At 39.6% G+C, this 27,692-nt stretch overlaps 1 protein-coding gene across 1 annotated transcript; it reads right to left on the reverse strand.

Moving 5' to 3' along the window:
• CCDC168 (coiled-coil domain containing 168) lies at positions 1 to 27,641 on the reverse strand. Its single transcript, XM_008685042.2, has 9 exons — positions 27,414 to 27,641; positions 27,248 to 27,281; positions 25,650 to 25,662; positions 25,319 to 25,327; positions 23,996 to 24,016; positions 17,335 to 21,662; positions 15,566 to 16,743; positions 2,546 to 13,090; positions 1 to 2,449 (listed from the first exon to the last, which is right to left on the reverse strand). Exons 1-9 carry the CDS (start codon positions 27,639 to 27,641, stop codon positions 50 to 52), a joined length of 18,756 nt encoding a protein of 6,251 aa, XP_008683264.2. The 3' UTR covers positions 1 to 49.
• Positions 27,642 to 27,692: the final 51 nt, after the last annotated feature.

The following is a 27,692-nucleotide window of genomic DNA, read 5'->3' on the forward strand; positions in this document are numbered from 1 at the left end:
CACAATAGAAACCAGCTTTCCACTTTGGGTGAATCTAGATATGCTAATATCAATTTGGATGAACTGGACTGAAGGACTCCAAGAGGGACTCCAAGAACTTTTTGGATGAAGTCCATATATTGAAAGAACTTGAAATCTTTGCCACCAGAGGTACTCTGAAGTTTGTCTTCCTTAAAGTTCTTGGGGGAATAGTCCAGCGAATGGTTTGGGGCATAATCTCCAGTGAATCTGCTGGTATACAGGCATAAAAAAATGGCTGGTTTTGTTTTCTTTCAGAGTGGAAGTTGATATCCTCTTGATGAAGCTTTGATGGTAACTTAGGTTTGCTTGGGAAGTAATTTGATCTTTCTGACTCATAATTACGGACTTTCTTCTTTCTTGTGCATTTCTCTTTATTCCATGTGTAACTGTAATCACAGTCCCAATGAATGTTGTTCTTTCTAAATAAATCAAATTTGGCCTTCTTCCCTTCTTTGCTTTCCTGATGCCTGTGAGGTTTGCCTTGGCTTTTTGCAAGATGCAATTTGATATTCGATTCTGTTAAGGGAGCTAAAGAATGGTTGGTCCTGCACCTTGCGGTCCATGAAGTCTTCTCTTCACCAAATGGAATGGAAGATGATCTAGACGGAACTTCTACAGCGTTTAATGAACGATGGCACAATGAGTCAGGAGATGGCATGTTAGAGGATGACCTGTATTTCCTGCTTTTGTGGGATTCATAGGAAGGTGTGACAATTGAGGAATGTTTTCTACAGCCTCTAATACGATGGGAACCTGAATCTTCCCTGTACAATGGTTTCAAATTAGTTTTGCCTTTTTTCATCTTGTAGAGATTTTCCAAAGGAATGCCTTTCTGTAATTCAAATAGAATGTTTTGTGATTCCTGACTTAAATAAGGGTTGGCTTCTAAAAACATACATTCTTCACTCTCACGTGCTTTGAGAGCTGAGGATTCCTCCAAGTTGGCTGAACTCTCAATATTTGTCTGACTCTCAGTAAAATCTTCAGAAATCTGAGTTGAATGGGAATCAAATAAACTGGGAGCGCTATCCTGAGTATTTGAATCAAAAGATTTGCATGTATCTGTTTCTTGAAACCATACGTGATATTGTTTCTCTTTTTCCATAGTCATGTGAGATTTGAACTCTGAAGGAGCTATGGTATCTTTCTGCACTGTGCACTGTTGATCAGGGTCAGAAGCATACCCAAGGGTTGGCTCCAGAAATTTTCTCAATGATGAGTTTTCATGAGGACTTTGCTTTTTGAAAGAGATGTGCTGTTCTAACAGTTCCGTGTCAATGCAAAGACCACTACCACTTTCTCCCCTGTTATCTACATTTTCACATATTGCAACTGTGTTCAACTTCAGAATCTGTTTGGGAAGTGCAGCTGGATTAGGGAATATACTTCCAACTGGAAGCCCCAGGAGAAAACGAAGATATTTGTATTGTAAATCAAGATCTATTTGATGAAGAGATTTTTCCTCAAAAAGTAACAAAATTCTGTTTTTTCGTTTTGGTACTTTGAAACCAGGATGAATACATTTAGATAAAGGTTTCCTTATATTCTGAGGACTGGCCATTGCATAAGATTCTATTACAATTCTGGGAAAGGCTTTCATTTGAATCTCCAATGTTCTCATAGAAAAGTGTACGAGCAGTTTGTCTTTTTCTTCTGCTGAGTAGTTTTGAAGAATATGAGGCAATGGCATGTGCTTAGCAGAAGTCACAGAAGACGCTCCACGTTCTAGCTTACTAACACTCTTTAACTTTGCCGTGATCTCTTCGCTGTCACTTGAAGCATTGACAATCAAGGTCTTCATACGGCTAACAGGGGGTGACTCCTCGGTGTATTTCTGTTTTAAGTTAAGTTCTATAGTGTCAGTCCCTTCTAGAGACAAAAAGCACATTTTTTTATGTCTTGGATATAGCCTCCAACTGTTATCTTCTGAAATAGACTGTGTTAGATAAAAGCTGAACTTTCGGAAGGATTGTTTTGCCATGTCTGGTATCCGATTCAGTTTTATTTCAAATGCTTTTGACTCGAAATGATTCGTGAGCTTATTGTTTTCTTTGAGAGTAAAACGTTCTAAAATGGGTTTGGGCTGCACTTGGGGAGGTATTGTTGTAGATGTGGTATCTGGGCTCCCTGCACACGGGGGTGACTTCCAATCATCAGGTTTGGGGGCTTTTACTTTTTTCAGTATATCCTCACAAATTTTGCCATGGATCATATTTTTTATCTGGGATTCAAATATACTTTTAATGGCTTCAAAAAGAGAAAGTAAATTTTCTGCACTTGTACCATCGGCCACTCCTTTTATTTCACTACTTTTAACTTGGGATGCGATAGGCCCAGTTCCTGGAAAAGTTTTTTGTTGCTGGACCTTTTGTGCGGTTGTGTCTTGGATGGGTTCACTCCGATCCCCTTGTTGAGGGGGTGAGAGACACTCCATGGTACTGAAGAGCTGAGTCCCGTGTTGTGGTTCTTCTAGTCCTGGAGGGGAAATATTCATACTTCGGGTCCTTTCCACGTGGGCCTCCACATTGGCCTTTGGATCATCAGACAAGAGTGAACCCTCTGTGGGTGTCAGAATGGGTTTTGGTGCCTTTTCTTCTTCGTCAGTCATAAGCGAGTCAGGTTCTTTTATGATCCTCGAGCTGTCACAGCCTGGAACAACCCTTTCTCCTTTTGTTTGTGGAATTAAAATGTTTTCCTTTGTTTCGCTGCAAAGATTTGCTTCTGATCTGATGCTGGGAAGTTTTTCCATTTGCTGCTCCTGTACCACAAAGGGCTGGGAAACCTGTGGAACTGTGTTTGTAAAATTCTGGTCCCCTTCTTTCACGGTGCTTGAGCTTTTCCCCCGAGTGTGTGGTGATTTCTGCTGGAATTCAGAAAGACAGAGTGTCTTTTCTCTTCCTAGGTTTGTCTCAGAGTCTGCTATTGCTTCAGTCTGACAGGAACTCATCGCAGAAATAGAAAGACTTCTGATAGATATTCCTGAGGCATCTTCACTCCGCAAAACTGTTTTCTTTGGTTTCTTAAAGTCATACTCTAATTTCTTTCTATCGCTTGGAGTGCCACGTCCCATGTTGTTAAGAATCTGTGAAACTGGATGATTTGGGATTTTCATGGTTAAATATTTGGGGCTCAATTCTCTTTTCAAATCTGCTACTGTTAATCTGCCTTTCCAGCCTTTAACTTTGAAAGAAAGAGGAATATAGGCATAAAATGAATCCAGAACATGTTTTTGAAACAATATCTGTGGCTGAATATTTGGTTTTGCACCAGAGACTTCTAGTTCCTTTTTATGTTTTTGCTTGATTGGGCAGCTGTTTGCTATAGGAGTTATCACCTGAGTGTTAATTTGAGGTTTCTGTGCCTTTAGAGATGGAATGTTCAGGTTTATGGTATCGCTTGTGTCCCTTTTCTTGTTCTCCTCCAGACTGACCATGGTGTGTTTGCATATTTCTGTTTTGTCCGCTGCCAGATGGATAGCTATGTTTGTGTCTATTTTTAACTCCCCTTCTTCCATTTCTAATGTTTTTTGCTCCAGATTTATAGTAGTGCTTGTGTCCGTTTTATTTTTTCCCTCCAGATCTCCAGATTGAAGTGGAAAAGTCCAGTGGGAAGGAAAAGACTTCTGAAGTGATTCTAGAATACATTCCTCTTGTTGTGGAACTGGCAGTCCCTGCTCCTTTTTCCCTCCTATGGTATCAAGCACCGTAACATCCATGTGTATTCCTGGTAGTATTTGTATTCTGGGGTACACTATAGTTTGCTTGTGTACATCTGTTTCCAGTGGCATCTTCTGCCTTCCATTTTGAAGTGGGAACTTAAGAGAAAAGCTGGAGTCCAGCCAGGTCTTATGTCCACTTTCAGATTGTAGCACCACTTGCCTTTTCACAATAATCTCTTGTTCCTCTATAACTGGGGAGGTATCAGACCCTGAGATATTGATTTTCTCAAGTGATCCCTTTGTCCGTGGGGCCAACACTTTGGGAGAGAGCATTTTGCTCACTTCATCATTATTGTGTACATCTTTCTCTAGCTTATGAAATTTATATGACTCTGCAGATCCTGGAGATGCTTTTGATAAAGTTTTTTGTTGGTGGGCATCTTGCTCTGAAACGGAAAATCCTTTTGCACTTACAGGGGCACCAAATGTGATATAGACTTCCTTGGATATTTTCCTCGGTGGTGAAACTAAAGCCTTCGGACTTATTTTATGGTTTAAGTTATCCATTATTTCAGCTTGTTTCTTCAGATTTCCAATTTTAGTGGGCCCCATTGTGGGGTAGGACAGAAATGTAGTGAAAGTTTCTGTTTTGTATTTTTCTGGCTGAACCTCTTGCCCTGTAAAGAAATACTCCAGCCTTTTCCCACGTATGGTCCCAAAACCTGTTAAGTAAACGTCCTCGTGCTGTGAATTTAAAACTAACTGACTCAAATCCCCTTCAGATTTGACTCGGGGAGGTTCATTCCTTTGCCGAACACTGATCATGAAGTTTGAGGTCCACTGTTCCACAGCCTCTTCCTCCGGCACCGAGTGGTCTGCTTTTGTAACGAGTTCACTATCCCCAGCAACCACCTCTGTAATTGCTGTTTTCTGGGCATCTGATGATTCCTGGAGATTTTGCTGTGGAGGAGACGATCCTATAAGTCCTGGCGCATCTTTGTCTGTTTTGCTCCCTGAGTCCAGATAAAGGGGAGGTGCTGATGGGACAGAAAGAAAAGTCCTTGTCAGAGCCATAGATAGCTCATCTTTACCTGTGTACATGTTTTCCTTTAGCTCTTTAATATTCAACACAAATTCTTTTGTGTTAAAGATATGCGAAAGTGATGAAATCCTGGCCTCTTTGTGATGCAACCTGATCCTCATATCTACTGTTTTCACTTCATGCTTTTTTTCTTTCTGTGACATATGTTGTTTTCTTTCTCTTATATCACAAATTGCCCTTGTACCTGCTCTCGGCTTTGTATCTGATACTGCTGAAACCATCTTTGGAACTGGAGAGGGTCTTTTAATTCTAAGCCTTTTTTCATCTACTTGTATACCTTTATCCAATGCCAGTTTAGCTGGAGGTTTGGAAACATAAATTTTTCTTAGCACTGTACCAGGTGGTTTACCTGGACATTCATGTTTGTTTTGTTCTGGCCTTCCAATGTTCAGATGCAATTCTGTTCTGTGGAGCATAAGTGAAGGGGGTGATTTCCTGGACTTCACACTTATCTCTGTGGTGTGTGTCCTGTTTCTCATATCTGGTGTTTTTTCTCTGTCCTGCTCCTCTTCCTGAGGTACAAGTTGTTTCTTGTCTTGACTGTCTTTCATGACATCATCATGGATTGCTTCTGTATGTACTACTTCCCCGGCATTTGATACTCTCTGCACAATAGGCCTTGTAGGTCCTAGCATTTTGTCACCTACCTGTATTTCTTTATCCAACTGCAGGTGAGGGAGAGACGGTAATGGAGAGGCAGAGTTGGCCACAACCACACCTGGTTCATCTTCACTTTCCTGCATCTTCTTTTCTTGATGTTTGGGAAACATGAGGTTTATTATTTCTACTCCATCTTCTTCCTTATTCTGGGGCATATGATGTTTTCCTTTTTGTGGATTGATTAAAATATCACTGGTAATGGGCTCTATACATTCCCTGTCCTCAGAATCTGATGATTCCTGGGAGCTGACTGTGGAAAAAGAGGATCTTGGTAATACCGGCATTCTCTTTTCCTCGACTCTGGTATTCGTGTTGAAGTGAAGTAGGGGAGATCTGCAAGTCCAAGTCTTAGTCAGCATTGCACCACCTGGCTCACACTGACCTTCCTGAGCTGCTCCCTCTTGCTTTTTAGTTTTCCGCTGAAGATCACTTAGATTGTATCTAAGTAAATTAGGTGATTTCTTTGCTTTTAAATACCTATCATTGGGATCCACTATACTATTCATATCCACATTTTTCTCTCGATCCCTCACTTCTTTCTGTAATGTGTGTTCTTTTAATGTGTTAACATCATTGGAAAGTTCTCCATCAGTTGTTTCTCTGTATGCTGTTTTCACTGCATCTGGTGATTCTTTGGACTGTAGTTGAGGGAGAGGCAGTTTTATAATTCTCATCATGTACCCCTCTCCATCTCTTGAACCAAATTTAAGATACGGTAGAGTAAGTAAAGAAATACAGATATTTTCCAGATGAGTAGCTAGGTCATTTTCATCTTTCTGCACCTTTCTCTTTTGCTCTTTAATTTTCCACTGCAATTTTTTGGTATCGAGTATATGTGAAAGGGGTAATTCCTTTGCCTTCAGGGCCATAGGTATTGGGACCATTTTGTTTTCAATATCTGTTTTGAGTCTATCTTTCTCTTTTAACACACAGCCATCAAATGACTTAGCATATGGCTTTTTACCTGAACTGGATGGATCCCGAATCTTTGCTGGTGGAAAATAGGATTGTGTTATTCCTACTGTGTCTTCCTTTTCATTCATCCTTGTGTCCCATTTCAGGTAAGATGCAGAAGGTAAGGAGGCACAGGTTTCCTTCAGAACCATTTCTGGTTCACTTTTGCCTTCTGGCACTTCTTTTCCTTGCTCTTTAATATTCAAAGGTAGCCTCTTTCTACTGGGTAGATGTGGAAGTGGGGATGTGTCTGCTGTCCAGGTGATTATTTGGGGGAATCTTCTACCTTTCCCACCTTTTATTTTTACTCTGTCTTTTACCTCTGTATATGGCATACATTGATAAGCTTTTATTATTACATTACATAACATAATGCTTTCACTGGAATCTGCATGTCTGCTTTTTCCTGCACCTGATGACTTGGGGCACAGCAATTGTGAAGGAGAGAATCCTGTAATCGCAAGCAAGTCTTTGTCTATTTCAGTTCTTGTGTCCAATCTGTGGTAAGATGGAGAAGGAGTGGAAGGAGGAGTTTTTGTCAGAGCCACGTCAGGATCTCTTGTTCTTTGCTGACCCTGTTCTACTTTCTCCGTCGTACGCCACTGTGGTTCCTTTCTCTTGTCCAAAGCACCAAGCTCAGTGACACTGAATGCATGAGGAGGTGGTGATGTCTTTGCCTTAAAATCTGTGCCCCAGGGCTGCATTGAGCCGTTCATGGCTTCTGTTTGTACTCTGTTTTTTTCTGCCTGTTGTGGGTGTTGTTCTCCTTTCTTCGTGTGGCTTTCAGGTGACTCTGTAGATGCTGTTTGCCCTGAGGGCAATGATTCTTGGAGCTCAAGATGTGGTGCCTCATTTCTTATTATTCCTGGCTCACCTTCCTCGTCTTTTATTGTGTCCCACTTAAGATGAGTTGAAGAAGTGAGAAAAGGATGAATTTTGCTCAGAAGCACAACAGTTTCCTTATTATCTTCTTGTCCCGCTTTCACTTGTTCTTTGATGTTCACTTGCAGTTTCTTTGTTTTGAGTACAAGGGAAAGGGGAGATTTCTTTGCCCTCAGAGCTATATACCTGGGATGCATTATGTCTTTCTCAAAAGTATTTGCTTTATCCTCTTCTCTCTGCGTCATGCATTTTGTTCTTTTTGAATTGTTTGAAATATCGCTCAAAGGTGGTACTGTATCTTTTAATTTCTCTGTGTTTGATGATTCCCTTTGCCATGAGGGTGGAAGGAAGGGTCTTGTTACTTGTTTCTTTTCCTTGCCATCTATACCTTTGTTTAATTTAAATTGAGGCAGAGAAGTTCTTGTCAGAACCTTATCTAGCTCACTTCTTTCTTGTATGTATCTTAATTTTTCTTTTATGCTTGTCTGTACTTCTCTAATTTGGGGGTCACAACCCCCAGAGGTAGAGAGTACATGTGGAGGTGGTAATACATTTGCCTGGGAAGTTGTGCCTTTGGGATACATTATGGATTTCATATTTACTATTTTTCTTCTATCTCCTTCCCGTGGCTCATACTCTTGTACTACTCTTGCATCATTTGAAATATCATCTCCAGCTGGCTTTGTATATGCCATTTCCCCTGCATCAGATGATTTCTGTAGCTGTAGTTGTGAAACAGCGCATCTTGTTTTTCCTTGGATGTCTTCCCCTTCTTCTATTCTTGTGTTCAATTCGTGGTGTGTTAGAGAAGATTCAGAAGCCCGATTTGTGGGCAGAACTACTTCTTGTTCACCTTTACCTCCTCCATCCACTTCCCCCTGCTCTTCAACTTCTGGATCCTCTTCCACCTGCTCTTTAAGATCCAATGGTATGTCCTGCAATAGTGCTTTCTTTCTTTTCAAATCTTTATCTTTTGGATGCATCATGTCTCTCTTGGCTGATTTCTCTACATTAGTCTCCACTTTCTGTGGTGTATGTTCTTTTCCTTCTCGTACATCACTTGTGATATCACCATCAGTGGACTTTTCATTTGCTTTGGTCACTGCATCTAATGATTTCTGCTGTGATGGTTCTGGAAGAGAGTATCTTGTTACTTCAGTTACATAATCTGTTTTTATTCTTGTATCCAATTGTAAATGAGAAGGAGCGGGAATGCAAGTGCTAGTATTGGTCACGAGGACATCTGGCTCACCTTTAATTTTTTGTATCTTCTCCTCTTGGTCTTTGATATCCAGCTGGATTTCCTGTAAAATTGGTGACTTCTTTTTCCTCAAAAGTATGACTTTTACCATTTTTACTCCCTCCTCTTCTTCCTGCATTATATAATGTTCCTTGGCTTCTTTTACACTGTGTGAGCTATCACCATAAATAGACTGTTTGTATGGCATTTTTCCTATATCTGATGACTCCTGGAGTTTTGTCTGTGGGAAAGAGGATCTTGTTTTTGTTAGCAAGGCTTCTTCCCCATTTATTCTTGTGTCCACTTCTGAGTAAGGTGGAAAAGAGATGGAAACACAAGATTTGCTCTGAATCCCAACTTTTCTATCTTTATCTTCCTGCCTCTTTTCCTCTTTTTCTTTGATGTTCGACTGTAATTTCTGTCCAGTTGGAGTCTGTTTTGCCTTCAAAGCTATTCTTTTGGGATGCCTGATTGCTTCCAAAGCCATTTCCACTCTATCTTTCTGTATATACTTTGCCTTTTTTATACTGCTTAAAATATCATCCGCTGGCTCCTCACATATTCCCATTGCATCTGATAATTCCTGGAGCGTCAGTGATGGAAGACAAAATCCTGTGATTCCTCGCATCAGGACCTCTTTTATTCCGGGATCCCATTCTACATGAGGTAAAGAAGGAATGGAAGCATGGCATTTACTCTGAGCTGTGTCTAGATCACTTTTATCTTTCTGCATCATTTCCTCTTGTTCTTTGTTGTTCCACTCTGGTTCTTTTCCATGCAGTGTGTGTTTAAAAGGTGTTTTCTTGCCTTTAAAAGTGACACATTTGAGGCCCTTTATGTCTTTCACATATACTACATTTTTTCCATCTTCCTTTTTTCCCTGTGGCAAATGTTTTGATTCTCTTACATTGCTTAAACTATCTCTATTAATTGACTTTGCAAATGAAATTTTCCTGACATTTGGTGATACCTGGAGCTTTAGTGGTGGAAGGCAGCTCCTTGGTATTCCTGACTTATCTTGTCCTACTTTTATTCTTGAATTCACATTAGTCTGTGATAGAGATGGTAAGGAAGTACACAAGCTTGTCGGTTTCATACCTGATTTACCTTGACCTGTCTGCACCTTGCTCTCTTTTCCTGTAATGAGCGAACTGATTTTTTCTGTACTTGGAATGTAATCCACAGTGCTAACTACTTCTGATGCCTTCTTTTCACATGATATCTTACTCTGAAATACATCCCTCAAAGAGTGAGAAGTAGACTTTGGAGAAATATGGTGTGTACATTCTGGATGCTCTTCTTCTTTTCCCCCAATGAGCAAGCCAGTTCCTTCTGTATCTGAAGTGTGGTATGTTGGGGCCTTTAATGTTTTTTTTACACACGGCAGCTTAACCTGAAGTACATCCATCGAGGAATGCAAAACAGATGTTGGACAAACCTTGCATGAACTTTCTTTTTGATGTTCTTCTCTTATTCTATTCTGCAAGTTAATATAAGTTTGATCTACTGGAGTATCTGCTTCATTTGATGCTTTGTCTACCACTGGACTCAAAACTTTTGAACTCACTCCTTTTGCTGAGACTTCTTTCTTTAACTTTTCATTATAGAGTTGATCCAATATGCAAGAAGAAACAGATTCCAGAATATTTTCTTTATTCTGGTTAGGACTATGTAGTTGCTTCGCCCTCAGTTTTTCAGAAAAAGTCATTTTCTGTCCATTTAATCTTAATGGAATATCCGTTAACTTTGATCGCTCTTTTCTCCATGGATTTACGTGTAAACTTATAGGAGTGCTTACATCTTCCCTCTTTATATTTACTGCCTGTGTTACCTGAAGACGTTCCCTATTTGGGCGAGACACAGAATCCACAGTGCTTTCAGTAACGCCATCTGGTTTCACTTCTCCTTTCTGCACTAAAGACATATTTTGCTGGACCACCAGGTTGGTACGAAAAAACTTCTGTCCTTTTGAACCTTGTGAGATATCAGTTTCTTTTCTATCTTCTCTTCTCAATAGATGTGAAATATTCCTTTTGTTAGTGTACATATCTTCCTCAGCTACCTTTCCTGTGTTTTTCAAATGAGGAGGTTCCATAATGGGGTAGGCAACAGACCCCTGAATTGTCAGTGAAATACTTCCTTGTTTCCGGAATTCTTGCTCCTTGTGAGTCTGCTGTTGAGAAGCGTCCAACTCTGTGAGAAATATATTCTGTCCTTTTGAATTTAATGAAACCTCAGTTTTCTTGGATACTCCTCTCCCCCGTGGAATTGAAACTGAATGTTTGACAACATCTGCATCTTTGTGCTTTACTCTTCCTGCAAGAAGGAATTCACACTCTGTATGTGTTCTGATTCTTGGGATGTCGAACCTAGTGTAATTGATTTCCCTCTTCTGGGAAGTTAGAACAGGGTATACTTCTCTTTTCAAAGCTACTCCTATTTTCACATGGTCAAACTCCTTCACTTGTTGGCTAATCGCTAACTGATCTCTACATTGTGGGAGACTGTCTAGTAAAACAACTTGGCGCTTTTCTTTTTGCTCCCTAATGCACTGTTTCAGTGTTTTGATATTTCTTGATATAGCACTCCTTATATCAGTGGACTCTGAAGAGGGCATTTTTCTTTTGTTTAGTGACTTCTCCAGCTCTAGCTGAGCAGAAATATATATGGGCTTTTTTGGCCTGTCTTCCTCCCTTTCTACTTCTGTAAATCGTTTCATTTGAGAGGAAAGAGATCCAGAATCACAAACAGTGTTCAGAAATAAATCTGCTTTGGTTTTATCTTGCTGGAACTCCTTCTGTTTCTTAATGTCACATATCAGTTCCTTTTTGTTTCTTCTGGTTCCACATCCTATAGTATTAAACAGCTGGGAGACAGGTGGTTTCTTGGCCTTCAATTTCACCCGTTTGATATGCATAGTGTTTTTCACATCTGTTTTTGCCTTAGCTTTATGTTTTATGATTTTAGGACACATAAGTGGGTAGGCATAAGCAGAACTAGCATCTGCTTTGTTTAGGGCATTTCTCTTTTCAGAAGATTCTTCATAGATATCCCAGGTACTAGGTGACTGCTCCATTTTTATGTGTGATAAAATAGGCATAGAATCATATACAAATTTGAAGTCTACATTTAATACAGTTTTCTCTCTCTCTCTGTCTATCTTCTTTTCCTGTTGCTCATTAATGCTTAAAGCAGCATGGCCGGTGGTATTAAGTGGTTGTGAAATCACTAGCCCTTCAACTGGCAACTGCATTTGTGTTGGTTGTACATGACTAAACCTTGATACTCTGTCCATCCCTATTTTGAATCTGCTTTGTCTTTTAATGTCAGAGGTATCTGGTGTGGAGTAAATGGTATTTGGAAATGTATCAGCCACATTTTTACCTCGACTCATCTGTTGCATTTTGGTTTTTAAATTGGATCTAAGTTTTTTCCTGCACTTTATGGTAAACCGCCCTCTGATTTTAAGTATTTGTGAAATTGCTGGCTCCTTTTCCTTCATTGTTAAATGTCTGGGATTCAATGTGACTTTCTCTTCTAATAACTGTACTGGGTTTATCTGGCTTTCAGAGTCAGATAAAATTGGTGTAAAGAAATCTACAGGCTCCAGGAAAGTTGTGGCTGAATTTTGCGGTAACTCTGCCTTTTCCTCTGTAATATGACCATGCAGATTTCTGTCAAGTGTTCTGTTATATAGAGTGCCCCTTGCTGTCGCATCGAAGGAGTGTTCATCGGTCACTAACTTGGGTGGTGGAATCTTAGTTCCCTCAACAGCAAGGAGTGATGCCTCGCCCACTCCTTCAAACCACTGCCTCGCTTTCATCTTGTACTGAAATTTGCATCCCTTCATCTTTCTATGGCTTCCTGTAATACATCCTGTGATACTAAGCAACTGTGAAACCGGTCGTTTCTTTGCCTTCAAAGTTATGTACTTGGGACTTATTATACTTTTCTTGCCTACAAACTCTAATGTGTAGCTCTGGCTTTTAGGTTCACATGAATCAAGGCTGGAAAAATCTGAAGATTTTAAGACTGTTCTTACGAAGGCATTTTGATTCCATGGCTTTTTCTCAAAAATAGAACTATCCCATTTTCTCCTAGGATTTCCACCCCAGAGAGTGCCACATTGTATTGAACCAGTCTCTGATTTCCTTGCTTTTAAAAATGGAGTCTTTAGTCCTCCCATACATTTAATTCCTTCTTGAGTATGAAGACTTTTCATTGTTTCAACTTGAAGAAAATTCATCACGTGTCTAGAAACAGGCTCCAAAATAGTTTCTCTAAAGCGTTTTTCTTGCCTTATTTTTTGTGCTGTATAAGACAAATTCCAAGTGCTTCTGACTTCTAAATTATTCAGTTCAGATTCTGGTTGGTAAGAACCAGGATTTTTCATATGATGGGCACTGAAACTGAAATGTTGGTTGTAGTGTGGAACTGATTCTGGTAACATTTTTTGGATATTTTCCTCTTCCTTTTCATGTTGCACATTCATTGTCATTGCGTTGCTTGATCTGTTTTGTGTATCGGTTGAGTTGGCCTTCCACACTTCCCCGTCACATGGTGATTTCCCTAGCTCTGCAGTGGTACGGCTGTGTAGTTTTACTCTTGGTTGATCCATCTCTGCTTTTGATGTGCGATGCATTTCAGTATCTATTTTGCTATCAGTTGAAACAGGTTTGGGAGACAAAAATGCATTCGCTATACTTTTATTTTGTTGCACGTCATTTATTGTAGATTTTAAGTTGTAGTCGTGTTCCTTTCTACAGTGGAGATGATTATGCTCAGTGGTATGAAGCATCTGTGAACAAAGAGGCGTCTTCGCCTTCATGGTTACACATTTGGGACCCATAAGATTTCTTCTTCTTGAAAATTTTAGCATCTTCTCTTGACTTTCAGAGTCAAATAAAACAGATATTGTAGACATTGTTAGTAAATCTCTTTGCAACACCCTACGTTTCTTGGCAATGTGACCACCCATTTTCCTTCTAGAGCTTTTATCACAATCTCCAAGTACTGAGTTCCCTGATTTGGTAGATAAGATATTTTGATCAACTCTGTGTTTCATTACTTTTTGAGTTTTTATGTCTTCCTCTTCTTCTTCAGGTTGTAGGGAAACTGCAAGGTGAACATCTCGCTTCCTTGCAGGGCTCTCATTGGATATAGTACTACACTCTGTTTCATCAATTGAAAAGTGGTCAAACGCTGCCTTCCCTGATTTTGGACATGGAATCTTTTGACCTATTCTATGTGGCATGTCTTTTTGTGATGGGATATTCTTGTTCAGCTCTTCAGTTTGAAGTGGAATCAGAGGAGAACAAGTAGATTCCAATTCATTTTCTGAAACCAGTGTTTGTCGCTGCATATCCTGCTCTGTAATAACCATATTTTGATCTCTTCTCCTTCCTGTATTAAACAGGAATTGTAGGCCTCCTTCAAGTAAAACTCTGTCACCCTCTCTTTCCTTTTCATTTTGCCATCTTGATTCTGATGTGCTGCTTGAGTTGTTCCATTTATTAGAAGAATAGGGACACAGTCTTTTCCCTTCATGTTGTTCTGGCTGTATAATATTGCTTTTATTTCTTAATGGGTCTCTCTTTGCTTTTACTTTTTTATACGTTTTAATGGCAGGTGAAACAGGTGTAGGTGAAGAGAAGGTATTCACAAATATATCTGACATACTTTGAGATATTTCTTTGGCCATGTTTTCCAAGATGAAGTCCTGTTCCTCTCCATGGCTAAGAGCTCCAGACTTAGCGATGTTGATTGTCTTTAAAATTGATACCATCTGTGCCTTCCCATTTCTGGACTTAGGGATTTGTGCTGCATTTCTCCGACCTTCAAATTCAGATGAAGCTGGCATGGAGAAATCAAAGCACTTTAGGGTTCTCGCTTGTAAATCCTTTCGCAACCTTATCTTTGCCTCTGGAGTAGAACTAGCAAGTTCCTTTCTAGGGCCTCTTTCAAACGGGATGTGACTCTGTGTTGTAACAATTAAAGATTTGGGAATTGATTTCTCTACCACTGGAGATAAAATCTTTGGACTCTTTGCATATTTTAAGCCCTTTTGTGTTTTCGTCCTTTTTGTTTGCTTCTCAAGGGGAAGTGAATTCAAAATAGAGCAAGAAACACACTGTAATACACTTTGTGTGAAAAGTGTTTGTTGCTGCAGCTCCGGGTCTGTGTTAAGTGGTTCTGCAATTTTTTTCCTTGCTGCATTCTTCAGTTCTAGTTCTGACTTCAGAAAGTGAGGCTCCTTCATTTTACCAGCAATGAAACTGGAGAGTTGAGAATTCCGCGGGGCTGCTTCTTCACGTTGGTCTTTGACTTCCTCCGTGTCATTGGAGGCACGGCCCGTCCTATCACTGGAATCAGCACAGCAGACTCTCTCTCCATCTGGTGATTGCTCTTGTTGTTGCAGTTCGTGACCGAATCTCATTTTCCATGACACATCTGACTCTGGTTTTATTCTGTTATGCATTTTCATGTCAAGTAAAACAGGAACAGAAGAGGAGATGGCATTTAGGGTCATGTCTGCCATGGGTTTCCCTTGTTCCATCATGATTTTGAAGTTGCATTTGAATTGTCTTCTGTGGCTTGGTGTGCCACGTTTTGTGATATTAAGTGTCTGGGAAATTGCTGCCTTCTTTGCCTTCGAAGTTACCCGTTCGAGACCCATTTTATTTCTCTTGTCTATATACTTTAAATTGTTTCTCTTTCTTTTCAATGCAGGTAAAGCAAGTGTGGATAAATCCGAAGACTCCAGAATTGTTGCTGGTAATTCTTGTGCTAATCCTTCCTTTCTCTCTGCAATAAGATCTTCCAGTACCCCAGAGCATTTTATTTTAATTACCAAGTCAATAATCTGTGATTTCAGGGTCTTTGGACGTAGGTTTTTTAGACAACCATTCCCTGAGATATTAAATATCAGTGAAATTGGTGTCTTTCTTGCTTTCATAATTACACATTTGGGACCCATTTTATTTTTTAAGCCTCTACATGTAAATGTCTTTCTCTGCCTTTTAGATTCAGATAGATCAGGTGTGGAGACATCCAAAGACTCCAGGACAGTTGCTTGTAGATCTTTTTTAAACTCTGCATTTTCCTCTTTATCATGACTGTACAATCCCCCCATATGGCTCCCAACACTTAGGACACCACCGTTCACTGTATCCATTAAAACTTGACCAATTAGTGATTTCTTTGACTTTAGAAGAGGAAGCTTTGAACTTGCTGTATATGTTGCACCATTTTGTGACTGGTAGCTTTTCTTTGGCTTCTCTCCCTGCATTGAATCTATAGGCTGCATTTGTTGTGAGAAGTCTTGTTCAGTATCAAAGAGAATTTTCCCATTTTCTTGGTTTTCTGATTGATGAAGGTCAAGCTCTTCCCTTTGGCCTGAACAGAATTCAGACTGTTGGCTGTGCTGTGGAATTACTTTTAATGTCTCCTGTTCACTACTATCTTCCTCTGCATCTTGAAGACTGTTCTCTTTAGTGTCATCTGAAGTAATATTGTCTTCATGTGGTGATATTGCCTGCTTTACTTGTTTAGAACTGAGACTTCTTTCTCCTAACATACCTTTTTCTCTTTCTGTCTTGCTATATATATTAATGTCAGGTGTATTACTCATGAAAGAATACATTTTAGCTGTCATTTTCCCATCTTGATCCATCTCTTCCATTTTGCTTTTAGAGTTATATCCCAATTCTTTTCTATGGTTTGGGCTAGCACCACCCTTAATACTGAATATATGTGAAACTGATGGTTTCTTTGCTTTTAAAATTCCACATTTGGGATTCACTGAAGTTTTCGTGTCTGAGTATTTTTTTAAATTTTTCTTCCTTTTGGATGTAGATAAAACAGGTATGCAGAAATCAAGAGCCACTGTGTCTTTCTTTTCAATATCACCAGCCTGTTCCTTTTGATGATTTGCATCAGATGGGACACTGCATTCTCTTGCAGAAAAAATCATTTCATCCATCTTTGCTTCCCCTGACTTTGGAGGTGAAAACCTAGCATAACTCTCTAGCTCTTTTTTTCGAAACTGATCCAATATGGAGCTTGAAGCAGAACCTAAAATAGTTTGTGTACCATGTATTTGTGGTTGTACCTGAATATTTATACTTTGTGGTTGTTTCAGTTCCTCATCTGATTTGACAAGGTCACAATTCTCCTTCTGATATGCATTGAATATAAAGCCTCGGCTATTCTCTGGAGCTGGTAACGTTTCATGTTTCCCTTCCTCCTCTTTCTCATCTCTCACACTGTTGGGTAAAGTACTCACAATATAATCTGGGCAACATACTTTTCTTCCATTTAGCAATTTTTCTTGCATTGGCTGCATATGATCAAGTTTTGTTATCCTCTGCATATCTGTCTCTACATTTAACCTGCTACTCATTTTGGTGTTGGGCAAAATGGGCATCTTGGACTGAATGACATTGAGAAATGCATCTGCCCTGTTTTTATTTTGCTGTGGATTTTTCATCTTTGATTTAAAATTGCATTGCAGTCCCTTGCTCTGCGTGCCATTAAACGTATGTGAAACTGATGGCCTTTCCCCCCTAACAGTTCTGTATCTGTGACTCGCTGTTGTGTACCTCCTCCCTAATTCAGATGTGTTTTTCTTTCTTTCAGACTTAGAAACAAAGGGCTCCACAGAATCAAAAGAATTCAGGCATGTCACTTGCAAACCTTTCGGTAACTCTGAATTGTTTTCCACAAAAGAATCATCTAGTACCCTCTCAGGCTTTCCACTATATGGTAAGCCACACTCTGTCATGGTGTTCAAACGTGTATCAAATGATGAGTTCTCTGCTTCGGGAGGTGGAATCTTTGGACCCGTAGGGGCTGTTATGTCATTTTCTGTTTCACTGGTTTTCTGGAGTTCCTCAGCTTCTCTAGGACCCATCTGGTGGCCAGTCTGCAAAGCAGTTTGTACAAGCCATGCTTGGTGCTGGCCATCTTGCTCATTAACAGGCAGCTCGTGGGTTAAACAGTCCAGTGCTGAGTCTGGTTCGTCAAAGTGGGTCTCCTTCCCTCGACAGGCATCAGGCCAGAGACACTGGGTATGCTGTGAAGCTGCTTCTAGCCAAGTTTTTTGCTCCACTTCCTCTCCATCTTCCACTTTTTCCTCTCGGTCATGGAATGCACTGCTTTTATTAAAGAAATCAACATATCGTGGTCTCACTTCCTCTAATTCTCCTTGCTTTAACTGAGCATGACAGAAGCTCTGCATGGGAGAGTAAAGGGTATTTATAAATTCATATACCAATCCATTAGCTTGGTTGATCTTCTCCAACTTGGCCTTAAATTTGGAATCCAATTTCTTTCTCTGACCTGCGCTATTAAATACTTGTGAAACTGATGGCTTCATTGTCTTCGTATGTTCAGATCTGGGATTCACTGAACCTTCTGTGTGTGAGAATCTTACTTTGTTTTTATTCATTTTAGAATGAGTTAAAATAGGCACATGGCAATTAAAAGTCTCTGGAAAAGCTGCCGGTAAATCTTTTGGTAATTCTACAGAATTTGTTTCTGCAGAAAAGTAACCCATTTCCCTTGTATCACTTCCACAAGCTGGAACATCACTTTCTCTTGTTTGGTTTGAAGGGTCTCCAGCCAGCGATTTTTCTGATGTTGGGAGAGGTGGCTCAGAATCTGCAGTGCATTTTAAGTCGGCTTGTGTTGTTAGGCTTTTCTTCATATTCTCAACATGAAACAGATGCATTATGGGAGAGTAAACAGACTCCGTAAGGGTTTCCATGGGTGTAATTTGTTGAGGTATTTCTTGCTGTGTTTTGAGCTCCTTCTCTGGATTTGCACCCATTCGGAGGGTCCAGCCATCAGGAAGGACTGCTTCTGGTGGAGCTTCTTTGTCTCCTCTCACTTCATCTTGCAATTTAACTTCTTCTAGAGAGTTGCCAGAGTCACTGCCTTTATTAATAGACTCTAAATACTTTTCTTCCCTTTCATCTTCTGATTTCTCTTGTTTTAGCTTGGTCTGACTGTGTGTTCTAATCCGAGGCAAAATAGACATGTGAGGGTAAGTAACATTCACAAGCACGTCTGCCACAGTTTTATCCTGCAGCATCTCTTTCATTAGGATTTTAAAATTGCCTCTCAGTCTCTTCCTAAGACTTGTAGTACCATGCCTACTAATATTAGGCATCAGTAAATTTGCTGGCTTCTTTACTTTCATAATTACAGATTTGGGACTAAATACCCTTTTGGCTCCTGATAATTTTTTTCTGATTTGCTGCCTTTTAAAATATGAGAAAGGAAGCATATGGATAATGAAAGACTCCAGGGCAGTTGCAGGTAACACTCGTTGGAGGTCTGCCTTTTCTTCTGTAATATGATCATCTGGTATCTTTGTGGGGCTTCCACCAAATGGGACACCACATTCTGTTGTTTCGATGAGAACCTCACCAGCTCGTGCGTTCTCCAGCCCTGGAGGATTCTCCGGATCTGCAGTTCCTCTGCCGCTGGGCCCGTCTCTGCTTTGCTGTATCTCAACCTGAAATGGATCCCTTGTGGGGCATGGACTAGTCCCCAAAATTGTTTCTATAGGAAGAGTTTGTGGTTGTACCTCTTGCTCTTTATTTTGAGTTTTTCTACTTCCTGAACTGCTCTGTTTTATTTCAAATCTGACATATTTAGGCTTCTGCTTTAGCTGCAGGCTGATGCTGAAATCTTCTGTCAGCTGTAGAACTGCTTCTTGTAAAGTTTGTTCCTCTTCTTCTCTGTCATGTTCTTGTGGCTTTTTAAATGTACATCTCTTCTCAATGTATTTTGCAGCCCATGTTTTCCTTTCATCTGGCAATTTCTCTGGCTTTACCCCTGAATGACTAACCCCTGTTGTTGATGTACCTGTCTTGGTTTTTAATCTGCTATGCATTTCCTTATCAGGTGGTTCAGAAATGGTAGCATTAGTGGCACTGTGAAATGTAGCAAATATTCTTTTACCTTGCGTATTTTTTATGTTGCTTCTAGTGTTGCGTTCCAATCCCTCACTTTCACTTAGGTTATCACATTCTGTAACATGAAGTGTTAGTAGTCGTTTCTTTTCCTTCATAATTACATCTTCTGTACTCTCTTGAGTTTTTACACTTACTGATTGTTCACTGCTTTTATGCTCTTTGATTCCTAGCGAAATAAGCAGATTAACGTCTGAGGTCTCCAGAACGATTTCTAGAAACTCTTTTTGCTTTTGTATGTTTCCGTCTGGAAAGCACATTTGCATTTGTGGTGAACTAGTTGGTAGCTTCTCTCCATTTGAAAGTAGAAGATGGGAATTCTCTGCACTTTTTAGGTCTTCCTGTGTTTTCATTCTGTTTGATTCCACTTCGGGAGAGGAGACAAATTTTTGCCAAGGTTCTGATAAAGCTTCTTTTAAAGGTGACCCCTGCTTTGGAATATGCAGGTCAGATTTTTTTTTACTATTTGGGGCATGAAACTCTGCAATGCCAATTTCCTTTGCTTGTGTAATTGGGTCTTTAAGAGACTCTTTATTCTTCCAGGTCATTTCTATTAATGAAGAACAAGGTGATTTTAGTTGAAAAGTATTGACCATGAAAGACTGTTCTAGCTGAGGTGGGATTTTTGGTGAAATGGTTTTTTGTCCTTTATTTTCTCTGCCATGCTGCTTTATATTTTCAGTACTGCCTGTGGTTCCTCTTTTCTCAATAGACCCCACGTAATTGACATTCTCTGCATCTGGTGACAGAAAATGTCTACATCCTGTTACACCTGGCATGACTTTCACTAGTTTTTTTCTGGAATACTTCTTAACATAAGGAGGAATAAGCTTGGAAACATAAGTAAGATGCAAAGCCATATCTGAGACACCATTTCTTTGATGTAATTCATCCTTCTTGGCATTATATTTGTAGCCTAACTTGCTAGATTTTGAAGTGTGACAAACAGTCATTTGAAATACCCATGGAGTTGGTGTTTTCTTTGACTTTTGAGATGGAACTTTGAGACTAAGTTTACTTTTACTGTGTAATGTTTTTCTCCTGTTTTTCTGCCTTTTAAGGATAGGTGAAAGAGGCCCTGAGCCATATACAGAATACTGACTTAGTTCTGACGAAGCAATTTGTTTCTGGCCCCCTGGCTTTACACTCTTTATTTGTAGCACCCCTTCTGCAAATGAATTTGGACTTAGAGTTAAAACTAGAAATCTGGCATTCTTAAAAATAGCATTTTGCCCCTGAATTAAATATTTAATCTTGTTTGTATCTTTAAGCCAAACAGAACACTGGGCCTCATCAAAGTGTTTATCAGACTCTAGGCCCTTGATTGAATCTTGAGTCTCAACAGAATATGTGACATTGACCAAATGTTGGCTTCTGTCCATATCTTGGGTCTGGGAGGAGTCTTGTGTGCTGCTGGAAAATGGCTTCCTCATCAAATCTTGAGGTAGAGCAAAGTATCTGGCCATGATCTCAGGCTGGCTATTGACTGATTCTTGGTTGTTAATAAATTGTTGGGCTTGACTAGTAAATCTGCCTTCATAAAAACCTTGATTCTGAGGAGCATTCTGTCCTGGAAAAGAATCTTGTGGTTGGGCAGAAATATCCATTCTTACAGATTGTTGATTCTGGATCAAGGACTCTTGAAGTCTTGAGTACAGATAAATAGTTTTACCCTCTAATGTAGTTTTGGATTTTAAAGCAATTTGATTTCTCACATTTTCTTCCAGAAGTCTGACTTGGTCTCTAGAAAGAAATAAGTGGGCAGGAGGGCATGGTGCCACATCAAGGTCTTCACTTTCTGTAGTGATTCTAGAACTTCTCGAAAAGTTAAAGTCAGAAGAAAATATTAAATTTTTATTTTTGTTGGCTTTCATTATTGAAAATAATTTCTTGGATGAAAATTGTATTGTTTCATGTTCATTTTCTGGATACCCTCCACGGCTTGGAAAAAATTCCTTTACTTCTGAATGAAACAGTGACAAAGATGAGCTAGTGCCATTTGAGGATATCATATGACTTTCACTAAAGTGACTTACTTGATATTTACTTTCACTGGTATTTGACCATATTACTTCATCTGCTGTTGAAACCCTATCTTCAGAGTTACCTTCATTTTCTTCAGATGTAAGTGATGAAGTAATTGTTCTTTCTGAAAAGTCGTCAACTCTGAATGTAAGAAAACAGTACATAAATGAGTTGTCACTTAGGACATATTTCATACAAGAACTCTCTCTTTATGGAAACCTAATATAGTATATGGAAACCTAATATAGTATATGGAAACATAGCTCAACAGAAAGATAAATTGAAAAGTCATTATCCACATTACAAAATAATTTGTAACCTGGTTACATTCATTTCATAAATTAATCCACTAACAAAGTGAAGTAAATTATTTTCATTTCTCAGAGAATGAGGGATTTTTTTTTTTTTTTTTTTTTTGTATCTCAAAAACCCATCCAAAGTCTGGTTTTGACAGCAAGGAGTCAAAGTTGCAGGTTAAGATTATATCCTTTTTTACAGGGGCGTCTGGGTGGCTCAGTTAAGCATCTGCCTTCGGCTCAGGTCATGATCTCTGGGTCCTGGGATCGAGCCCTGTGTCGGGCTTCCTGCTCAGTGGAGAGTCTGCTTCTCCCTCGCCTTCTACACCTCCCCCTGCTTGTGCACTCATTCTCATGATTACTCTCTCAAATAAATAAAATCTTTTTTAAAAAGATCATATCCTTTTACAAAGAATATCAGTTCGTTTCTGCTCTCTGTATGAAAGTTTTGACAAGGATAAAAATATTCTTATGAAAATTTAGATACAACAGAAGAATGTCCAATACCATAAGCAATTGTTTTCTATACATAAATCCAGATTATTTTAACAGCTGTATATTTCTGATAGAGAGAAAAGCCTACATTTTGAATTGGAATAATGATCATGGAAGTGGACTCCCCACCATCTACTCTACATCAAATGATTAGGCTAGGTCTAACAGTAATCTCATTTCCAAGTGACTGGTTTAGGAGCAGGCATGAACTGATCCTAGCATAAGACAAAGATTTTCAAGGACTTGTGGAAAACGCCCCATTCCTAAGAAAGACACAGGAAAAAATGGCCTCTCACTTCCTCTGGACATTGCTGTTCTGATTTTAAAAACTTTAGTGGCCACCTTTCTATTCACCTCAAGATAAAACTAACACTGAGAAAGCCAGAGGGAGAGACACAGGACCTTAATGAAATTGTTGAGCCACTGTATCAACCAATTCTGCAGCCTAGTCTACCTCAGGATTTCCTACTATATAATACCATACATTCTCTTAGTATGGCAGTTTGAATCATGGTCTTCTGTTACCTGAGAATTAAAATATCTTAACTGGATACAGGTAGGATATACAAGCATTCTGGGGAATCAAGTGACCCCAATAAATTGTAGCAGTGTCCAGACATAATTAGGATAAAATTTCATCAGGACAAGAATATGATTATTCACTTAAAAAAGTAAAACAAATAGAGACAATATAATACATAAAAAGAATTAATTTTTGTACATTTCAGGAAAAAGGAAAGGTGAAATGCAAGACAGGGATTTCAGCAATGTAATACTGTGTTTTTAAACATAATAAAACAATGCTAGATAATTTCCATATTTTTAAAAAGATTTTATTTATTTATTGGACAGAGAGATACAGCAAGAGAGGGAACACAAGCAAGGGGAATGGGAAAGGGAGAAGCAGGCTTCCTGCCAAGCAGGGAGCCCGATGTGGGGCTCAATCCCAGGACCCCGGGATCATGACCTGAGCAAAGGCAGACACTTGATGGCTGAGCCACCCAGGCGCCCTGATAATTTTCATATGTTGAACCAACTGTGCATTCCCAGGAACAATCCCACTGGGTCACAGTGTATAATCCTTTTACTATGCTGCTGGATTTGGTGCGCTAGTATCTTATTAAGGATTTTGCTTTTCTATTTAGAAGGGACACGGGTCTGATATCTATCTTGTATACCAGCTCCACATACTCTCCATTTGGCAAGCTTCCAGGCCATCATAAATCCCCTGGCTTTCCTCCTCACTCCCTTGTAGCGCCTTCTCAGTCTCCTTTGACGGCTCCTCCTCTTCTTTCTGACCTCTTTGAAGTGTCTCAGGGCTCAGTCCTTGTTCCTTTTCTCTTCTCACAGTCCCTTTGAAATCTCATCCTCTCTTGTAGCTTTTAATACTGTCCATAAGCCAACAACCCCCAAACTTATTACCTCCACCAGACATCTTTCCCAAACCACTTATTCACTAACTCTACTAGATATCAAATCAATATCCCTAACTCAACAAATAGGAAACAAAATTCCTGATCTCCCCATCAAAACCCGCTCCACCCACAGTTTTCTTCATCTGGGTTGACAGCTGCACTTTCTACTTGCTCAGTCCAAAACTCCTGGGAGTCATCTTTGCTTCCTCTCTCTCACATCCACACCCTGCTGGCTCTACTTTTCTAAGTATATCCTGAAACCAACCACATCTCCCCACCTCCACTGCTACTACCCTGGTGTCATTCACCCTTATCTCTCACTTTGGGTTACTTGCATCAGCCTGCCATCTGCTTAGACCCTTGACCAAATACAGGCTACTCTCAACACAGCAGGCAGAATAATCCTTTAAAAATGTAAGACAGAACATATTACTTCCCTGTGCAAAACTCTATAATGATTCTCCATCGTTACTTAGAGTAAAAGCTATTGTCCTTAACGTGGCCTAAGAGGCCCAACCACGATCTGGTCGCCGTTTACTTCTCAGACCCCATGCTCTATATGTCATCCCCACGCCCTGCACCAGCCACACTGGCCTTCTTACTGTTCCTAAAACACTAGGCACTCTCCCCCTTAGGATCTTTGCTCTAGTCGGTCCCGCTGTCTGGAATACTCTTCTACCTTATCTGTTTGCTTAACTCCCCTATCCCTTCAAGGCTTTAGTCAAATTCCACCATATATATTGCAACCTACCTCTCCTCCCCTACTTCTGGCACCTCATTCTTCTTACCCTATTCTATCTTTTGTTTGACCATAAATCCTATCATGTTCTGTCATACTTTATTATTTCTTTTTTTATCCTATTGTTTTTAATTATCAGACTTCCCTCCAACTAAAATGGAAGGCAGGAATCATTGTCTTTTTTATTCACTAATATATCTCAAGGACATACAACAATGCCTGGCATATAGCAGGCCCTCAGTAACTATTTGCTGAGGGACCACTCTTCACTGTAGGTTTCTGATTACTAACGCTCACCCACAGCAAGCTGACCCAGACATACACCCCAACCCTTTCTTTTAGTTCAGTAAGGGGGGAAATCCACATACGCAAGCCACCCACAAAAGTGGCTCAGAACTGAAGGCAGAAATGGAAGGGAGTTGGTTACAGCAATACAAATAATACCCACCTAAACACTGGTTGTGTCTCCCCATTTTTGCAAAGTCCTTTGGCCTCTTCCAGCAATGTCAACTGGTCTTGGAAAATTTATTTTTTATTTTTTTAAAAAGATTTTATTTATTTATTTGACAGAGAGGACATGCCAAGCAGGGGGAGGGGCAGAGGGAGAAGGAGAGGCAGACTGCCTGCTGAGCAGGGAGCCTGATGTGGGGCTCGATCCCAGGACCCCAAGATCATGACCTGAGCCGAAGGTAGACATTTAAACACTAAGCCACCCAGGCGCCCTGGCCTTGGAAAATTTAAAAAGAAATCCCCACACTTCTAGGAAAAGACTGACAGTTCTATAGCCATAGTAACAAGTAAATACCAGAAGTAGTTGTAAATCCGTTAAACCACTCAATGGAATACAGTCACAGTACAGTCCTAAGGTCATGGTAACAAATAAATACCAATTCTGTTTTAAAACATTTTTATCAATGATAACACCCTTTAGGAAATACGCTTCTGAAACCAACCAGTCAGTGACAGCTCCAAGCTTTGAAAGTCATATAATGGTGGCAGGCTTTCCCAACACCCTTCTAAGGCTGATGTCAACCCTGAAACAAACCATTCCCCAAAACCAGATCGATGTCAGATGAGCAGTTTGCTTTGCTCACTGAGACTGCATCTGGCCAGCAAGACTCTCTCTGATTTCAGATAGTGAGTGGAGGTCTCATCCTTTGGTGTCCTTTATGCCATTCAGTACCAAGCCTCAGGTCCTTTCCCCTGCTCCTCCCTCCTCTCTGCCCATCCCTCCACCTTTCTCTTCTCTCCCACCTCATAAGCAAGACAGAATTCACTCAGTCTCTGATGCAATGCACTCTGACCAGCGTGATGCCTGGGCTTCCACCAATATTCAAGCAGCTTCACTTCAAAATAACTTAAGATGCTCTCCCTAATACGGTTTTGCCCTCAAAAATAATTCTGGTGCCAGGGTAAAGTATTTTTGCTTTGTTACACATATCATTTTAGCCAATCTTCATGATTTCCTAAGAGGTAATTCTTCTAACTGCTGTTTTGAAAGTAAGGAAATGGAGTATCAGTGAGTTGAAGCCTAAGTCTATACTGTCATTAAGAGGCAGAACTATGACATAAACCTAGGCTTTTTTAAATTCAAAATTTGTGTTTTTTCACTATAATATGCTGCCCACCATAGGAGCCAAATCTCTTCCCTAACAGTAGTCATAATTTATTGCACATACCCTGCTGTTTCTTATTTCCTTGCCTCTACTCATGTCCTGGAATGCCCTCCTTACCCTCCTAACCTGCTGTCTTTTTCTGACTAATTTTCACTCATCCTTTAAAATTCAGTTCCAGCATAACCTTCTTCATGAAGCCATCCCCAACACCCTATGCCGGCTTAGGTATCTCCTAAATGTTTTCCTAATGCTTCTATCACTGTGTTATCATACTGCAAGGCAATCATCCTTTAGGTATAGATCTCCTCCACAAGAATGTAAGCTTCTAGAGAACAGAGACTGTCTTATTGTTTGTATCCCAGTATCAAACACAATGTCCATCACAGAGTAGATATCTAATGATTGTTGGATAAATTTTGATATGAGCAATTAAAATATTAATAGCAACAAGAGTAGTTATGTCATATTGAATCCCTAGCACTGGTATATCTTTGGGATGCTGATGGATTCTGACTGTACAAACAGAATGTCACTATTGCAGTACCTTGCTCAGGGTTTGCTTGGCTCACAGTAGGGGCTAAATGATGTTTTTTTCAATTGAGTTATCAGAACTGGTGTTACTACTTATTCATGTGCACTGGAGAGAGAGGTTGGATATGGAAGCAAGATACTAAAGTAAACTTTCCTCATTTGTAAAAACAGTAATAATACTACCTACTTGGAAGGATAATTTCAATAGTACACGAAAAGCCATTAACACAGCTTGGAACAGAGCAACCACTAAAATCAATGTTAGATGCAACTGGTGATTAACTGAACTCTACAATGGAACTAATGATGTACTATATGTTGGCTAAATGAATTTAAATTAAAAAAATGAAAAATATAAAATAAAATCAATGTTAGATTGAATTATGATGTCAAGTAGCTGTGGTCCTCTCTATATATGGGAAAATCCTTTTCTGTAATTCAGATCAATTTTGAATAGCACAAAACCAACCTGTTTCATTTAATTTCAAAATATATCACTTACCTTTCTTCTGAAGATGAAGGAATTGGACAGTTATCTAGAGATAAGTGGGAATAAAAAAAAGGTCAGAGCACTAATAGGAGAGGCTCAGGTTAACAAGTTTTACATTAAAATATGAAATGATATAATATTTACCAAATTTCATGCTTTTCAGGCAACTGTCTTCCCTCTATTTCAAGGGAGATTAATAAAACAAATGTTAGAGGAGTAATCCAAATATCAGAGTTCTACAGTTTTATAAGTTATTCTTACGTATGACTTTGAAAAATAGGAGAGAAAGAAATCAACCATTTGTTCTTACCTCCTGGGTACTCGAACTACCCTTTTCTGGAAGTGCAGGCTTCTTATTAAAGGATGTACAAATCTTTATGAGTATGATCTCAAGAATAATCCCTAGGAAAATTATAAAAAAGATTGCCATCCAATCGTTTTGAGTCCAGGACTCTACAAGTTCCCACAATGTCCAAAATGTGTTATCTTCCAGTCTATTTCGCACTGCTTTTTTAAAGAAATAAAATTGCTTTGACATTTTTATGTAATATGTGAGATGGACTGATGTCTCATTCTGAAGTCTTCGATT

The sequence above is a fragment of the Ursus maritimus genome, unplaced genomic scaffold (assembly GCF_017311325.1).
Source record: "Ursus maritimus isolate PB19 unplaced genomic scaffold, ASM1731132v1 scaffold_10, whole genome shotgun sequence".
In the NCBI taxonomy this organism is placed as follows: Eukaryota; Metazoa; Chordata; class Mammalia; order Carnivora; family Ursidae; genus Ursus; species Ursus maritimus.

Excerpts from the sequence above, each read along its gene's own strand:
- CCDC168 (XM_008685042.2), bottom strand. The coding sequence starts at position 27,641 with ATGTCAAAGCAATTTTATTTCTTTAAAAAAGCAGTGCGAAATAGACTG. Across the intron at positions 27,282-27,413 it reads GTAGTTCGAGTACCCAGGAG|AGGGAAGACAGTTGCCTGAA; the intron begins GTAAGAACAAAT and ends CCCTTGAAATAG. Across the intron at positions 2,450-2,545 it reads CTGATGATCCAAAGGCCAAT|TGTCTCTCACCCCCTCAACA; the intron begins GTGGAGGCCCAC and ends AGTACCATGGAG.